The following is a 5,398-nucleotide window of genomic DNA, read 5'->3' on the forward strand; positions in this document are numbered from 1 at the left end:
GTATCCCCCCTGAGGGCCCAGTATCCCCCCTGAGGGCCCAGTCTCCCCCCTCTCTCAGAGTGTGTGTGCTGAGGCGGCTAAAGGCGTGTGTGCGTGTGCTTTATCTGTTGTGTGTTTGTGTGTCACATGTTTATGGCGGTGTTTTGCATGCGTTTGTTTTATGAGTGTGAGCTTTTCTTTTATGTCTGGGGTGTTTTATGGGAGCCGGCTCTATTTGAGTGTTTTACGAGTTACCTCCCCCCCCCCCCCCCCCCAACCTATTCCTCTCCCCCCTCCCCCCAACTATCCCCCTCTGCTCACCTTCTCCCTTCCCCCCCTGGCTCTCCTGTCGGCTCTTTTTGAGTGTTCTATGAGTTACCAACCCCTGCACCCGCTCCTACCCCCAGAGTCATACCCATCCCATAGCCCCGTCTCCCCCCCCGTCTCCCCCCTCCTCACCCCCCTGCACCCCCCTGCACCCGCTCCTACCCCCAGAGTCATACCCATCCCATAGCCCCGTCTCCCCCCCTGTCTCCCCCCCTGTCTCCCCCCTCCTCACCCCCCTGCACCCGCTCCTACCCCCAGAGTCATACCCATCCCATGGCCCCCCCTCCCCCCTGTCTCCCCCCTCCTCACCCAGGGTCATGCCCCCTCCTCACCCCCTGTCTCCCCCCTCCTCACCCAGGGTCATGCCGATGCCGTAGCCCCTCCCCCCCCCCCTGTCTCCCCCCTCCTCACCCAGGGTCATGCCGATGCCGTAGCCCTTGGTGTCCAGCAGGCCTCCTATCTGCGTGAGGTTGCAGTTCAGCCCGCGGTAGTACTCGTTCATGGTGCTCTCCATCAGGAAGGCGTACTTGGAGTTGAGCACGCGGGCGATGCCCTCCTCGGTGCTCTTCACGAACACACTGGGCTGCTTGGAGTGCATGAAGTTCCACATGCGCTGGTAGGTCTGGTAGCGCGAGTTCTGGGGGAGGGGGGGAGAGGGGGGGAGGGGGAGAGGGAGGGGGAGGGAGAGAGGGAGAGACAGAGACACAGAGACACAGAGAGAGAGAGAGAGAGAGAGAGAGAGAGAGAGAGAGAGAGATTTCAGTTAAATGACAGACAGACAGACAGACAGACAGACAGACAGACAGGCAGGCAGGCAGGCAGGCAGGCAGGCAGGCAGACAGACAGACAGACAGACAGACAGACAGACAGACAGACAGGCAGGCAGGCAGGCAGGCAGGCAGGCAGACAGACAGACAGACAGACAGACAGACAGACAGACAGACAGACAGACAGACAGACAGACGGACGGACGGACGGACGGGCGGACGGACGGACGGACGGACGGACGGACGGACGGACGGACGGACGGACGGACAGACGGACAGACAGGCAGACAGGCAGGCAGACAGACAGACAGACAGACAGACAGGCAGGCAGGCAGGCAGACAGACAGACAGACAGACAGACAGACAGACAGACAGACAGACAGACAGACAGACGGGCGGCCCCTCACCATGAAGAAGGTCATGGTGGAGCCCCCGTGGATGGTGCCGTACTGGATGTTGGTCTGGTCCGCCAGGTCGTCGGGGGACTCGATGGGCACCTCCATCCGCTGCACCGTCAGGAAGGCCGCCAGGTTGGCCGTGTACGAGGAGATGATGATCAGGGTGAAGGCCCACCTGGGGGGAGAGGGGCGGTCAGGGGGGTCCAGGACGGAGCCCTGACCCCCCACAGCCCACCCCGACCCCTGACCCCCCCCCCCCCCCCCCCCCCCCCCCGCCCACCCTGGCCCCAGACGCCGACCCCCCCAGACCCGCGCCGGTACCCACCAGACGCCGCTGACGCAGCGCGTGGACAGGGCGCGGGGCATGATCTCGGAGCCCTGCTGCATGAAGCCCCCGATGGGGAACCACAGGCTGTTGCCCAGCGTGTACTGGTTCTCCAGCAGGTCCCGGCGGTCCCGCAGGCAGGGGTGGGGGTTGTACCACTCGTAAGGGCTCAGCCTGGGGGGGACACACACATGAGGCTGGGAGCGTGTGTGAGGCTCCAGCTCCTCTCTGATTGGCTGTCTCCTGCATCCCAGTTAGAACGGCCGTCAACCAATCAACTGCCCTCATCACACTCGCAGCCTCGCCTGTTGCCATAACAACTAATGGGTAGCTAAATGTTAAAACAACAAGGGAGCAACCTAATTACATGTGTGTGTGTGTGTGTGTGTGTGTGTGTGTGTGTGTGTGTGTGTGTGTGTGTGTGTGTGTGTGTGTGTGTGTGTGTGTGTGTGTGTGTGTGTGTGTGTGTGTGTGTGTGTGTGTGCGTGCGCGCGCGTGCGCGTGTGCGTGTGTGTGTGTGAGTGAGTGTCTCTACTGTGAGTGTGTCTGCTGTGGGTCTGCACTGTGCGTCTGTACTGTGTGTGTGAGTGAGTCTGTCTGTTTTGTGTCTGTGATGTGTGTGCGAGTGTGTGTCTGTACTGTAAGTCTGCTGTTTTGTGTCTGTATTGTGTGTTAGTGTCTGTTGTGTGTCTTTACTGTGAGTGTGTGAGTGAGTGTGTCTGTTGTGTGTCTGTACTGAGTGTCTGTACTGAGAGTGAGTGAGTGAGTGTGTACTGAGCGTCTGTACTGAGCGTCTGTACTGAGCGTCTGTACTGAACGTCTGTACTGCAGTACCTAGCAGCCAGGAACAGGATGCAGCTGACGGCCAGGTAGGCCAGCAGCATGAAGAGCCAGACGGCCGGGGAGAAGGGGTCCAGGAAGGAGAAGTAGCCGGGCTTACGGCCCTACACACACACACACACACACACACACACACACACACACACACACACACACACACACACACACACACACACACACACACACAGTATGGACACAACAGACACCAATGTTAGACATATATCTCTACTGTCTATCTCAACTGTGTGTCTCTACTTTAAACCCTCTTGTTCAATGAGCAGAAAACTAACTGAAAACACTGTTGTTGTCATAAGAGCATTATTATATCATAAACACATTAGTTTGCATCCAAATGGTTCTGTGTGTGTGTGTGTGTGTGTGTGTGTGTGTGTGTGTGTGTGTGTGTGTGTGTGTGTGTGTGTGTGTGTGTGTGTGTGTGTGTGTGTGTGTGTGTGTGTGTGTGTGTGTGTGTGTGTGTGTGTGGGTGTGTGTGTCTATGTACCATCTTGCCGGAGCCGAAATAACCAATTAAAAATAACTAAATGTGAGATAATGTTGGTGTTTTGTACGCACTGTGTGAATAATTAGGACAGCTTTTAAATGATTAAAGCGCGTGTCCCCCGCCGGAGAGAGATCATGTTGTAGTGTGTCGTAACTCTCAAAGACTCATGTTCCCAGGAGCCCCGGGGGCGGGAGGCCGTCAACACTGAGCTCTAACACAACATCCACCAATTAAGGAGATTGGGATCTCTGGATGTGCTCACTGAGGCAGCGGCGTGCGACTGTGGTCCGTGGTGCGTGCATGCGTGCGTGTGTGTGCGTGCGTGTGTGCGTGCGTGTGTGTGTGTGTGTGCGTGCGTGTGTGCGTGCGTGTGTGTGTGAGAATGCAGGCGAGTGTGCGTGCATGTGGGTGTGAGTGCGTGGTGTAGCCGGTTGCTAGGCGTAGCTGTGTGCTAGGTGCAGCTGTATGCTAGGTGTAGCTGGGTGCTAGGTGTAGCTGTATGCTAGGTGTAGCTGTGTGCTAGGTGTAGCTGTATGCTAGGTGTAGCTGTGTGCTAGGTGTAGCTGTATGCTAGGCGTAGCTGTGTGCTAGGTGTAGCTGTATGCTAGGTGTAGCTGTGTGCTAGGTGTAGCTGGGTGCTAGGTGTAGCTGTATGCTAGGTGTAGCTGTGTGCTAGGTGTAGCTGGGTGTTAGGTGTAGCTGTGTGCTAGGTGTAGCTGGGTGTTAGGTGTAGCTATGTGCTAGGGGTAGCTGTGTGCTAGGTGTAGCTGTGTGCTAGGTGTAGCTGTGTGCTAGGTGTAGCTGTGTGCTAGGTGCAGCTGTATGCTAGGTGTAGCTGGGTGCTAGGGGTAGCTGTGTGCTAGGTGTAGCTGTATACTAGGTGTAGCTGTATGCTAGGTGTAGCTGTATGCTAGGTGTAGCTGTGTGCTAGGGGTAGCTGTGTGCTAGGTGTAGCTGTGTGCTAGGTGTAGCTGTGTGCTAGGTGTAGCTGTATGCTTGGTGTAGCTGGGTGCTAGGTGTAGCTGTATGCTAGTTGTTGCTGGGTGCTAGGTGTAGCTGTATGGTAGGTGATGCTAGGTTTAGCTGTATGCTAGTTGATGCTCGGTTTAGCTGTATGCTAGGAGATTCTAGGTGTAGCTGAGTGCTAGGTGATACTCGGTGTAGCTGTGTGCTAGGTGTAGCTGTATGCTAGGGGATGCTCAGTGTAGCTGTATGCAAGGTGTATCTGTATGCTAGGTGTTTCTAGGTGTAGCTGTATGCTAGGTGATACTAGGTGTAGCTCTATGCTAGGTGTATCTGTATGCTTGGTGTAGCTGGATGCTAGGTATAGCTGTATGCTAGGTGCAGCTGTATGCTAAGTGCAGCTGGGTGCTAGGTGATGCTAGGTGTAGCTGTATGCTAGGTGAAGCATTATGCTAGGTGATGCTAGGTGTAGCTGTATGCTATGTGTAGCTGTATGCTAGGTGTTTCTAGGTGTAGCTGTATGCTAGGTGTTACTAGTTGTAGCTCTATGCTAGGTGTAGCTGTATGCTTGGTGCAGCTTTATACTAGGTGCAGCTGTGTGCTAGGTGATGCTAGGTGTAGCTGTATGCTAGGTGAAGCTGTATGCTAGGTGATGCTAGGTGTAGCCGTATGCTAGGTGTTGCTGTGTGCTAGGTGATGCTAGGTGTAGCCGCATGCTAGGTGTTACTGTTTGCTAGGTCATGCTAGGTGTAGCCGTATGCTAGGTGTTGCTGTGTGCTACTTGATGCTAGGTTTAGCGGTATGCTAGGTGATACTAGGTGTATCTTTATGCTAGGTGTAGCCCTATGCTAGGTGATGCTAGGTGTAGCTCTATGCTAGGTGTAGCCGTATGCTAGGTGATGCTAGGTGTAGCTGTATGCTAGGTGTATCCGTATGCTAGGTGATACTAGGTGTATCTTTATGCTAGGTGTTCTCGTGTGCTAGGTGATGCTAGGTGTAGCTGTATGCAAGGGGGGTGAGGCCTACCAGGTGCACCCTGTAGAGGATGCTGATCCCCAGGGACATGAAGGGCTTGGAGAAGTCGATGACCTTCTCCCTCTCAGAGGTGATGGTGAAGCTGGCAACCGCAAGGTCCGCCTTCTGGAGGGGGGAGGGGGAGGTAGGGGGGAGGGAGGGAGGGAGGGAGGGGCAGGGAGGCAGAAAGAGAGGCTTCATATCAATACATCAAACACATCACACCAGTAAAACCCGTTTATAAAAAGAGCTAAAGAGTGAGAGAGCATTAAGAGAGAGAGAG

The 5,398-nt window shown here is 55.4% G+C and overlaps 1 protein-coding gene across 1 annotated transcript in view; it reads right to left on the minus strand.

Moving 5' to 3' along the window:
* LOC130376142 (glutamate receptor ionotropic, kainate 5-like) overlaps window positions 1-5,398 on the minus strand; it is a 14,757-nt gene that overhangs the window by 7,730 nt on the left and 1,629 nt on the right. Inside the window, exons 4-8 of the mRNA XM_056583362.1 lie at window positions 5,128-5,245; window positions 2,631-2,740; window positions 1,797-1,970; window positions 1,481-1,646; window positions 718-943 (exon numbers count right to left, since the gene is read on the minus strand). Of these exons, the coding sequence (XP_056439337.1) occupies window positions 718-943; window positions 1,481-1,646; window positions 1,797-1,970; window positions 2,631-2,740; window positions 5,128-5,245 (794 nt within the window). The remainder of the gene's footprint in view (window positions 1-717; window positions 944-1,480; window positions 1,647-1,796; window positions 1,971-2,630; window positions 2,741-5,127; window positions 5,246-5,398) is intronic.

The sequence above is a fragment of the Gadus chalcogrammus genome, chromosome 22, assembly GCF_026213295.1.
Source record: "Gadus chalcogrammus isolate NIFS_2021 chromosome 22, NIFS_Gcha_1.0, whole genome shotgun sequence".
NCBI classification, from domain to species: domain Eukaryota; kingdom Metazoa; phylum Chordata; class Actinopteri; order Gadiformes; family Gadidae; genus Gadus; species Gadus chalcogrammus.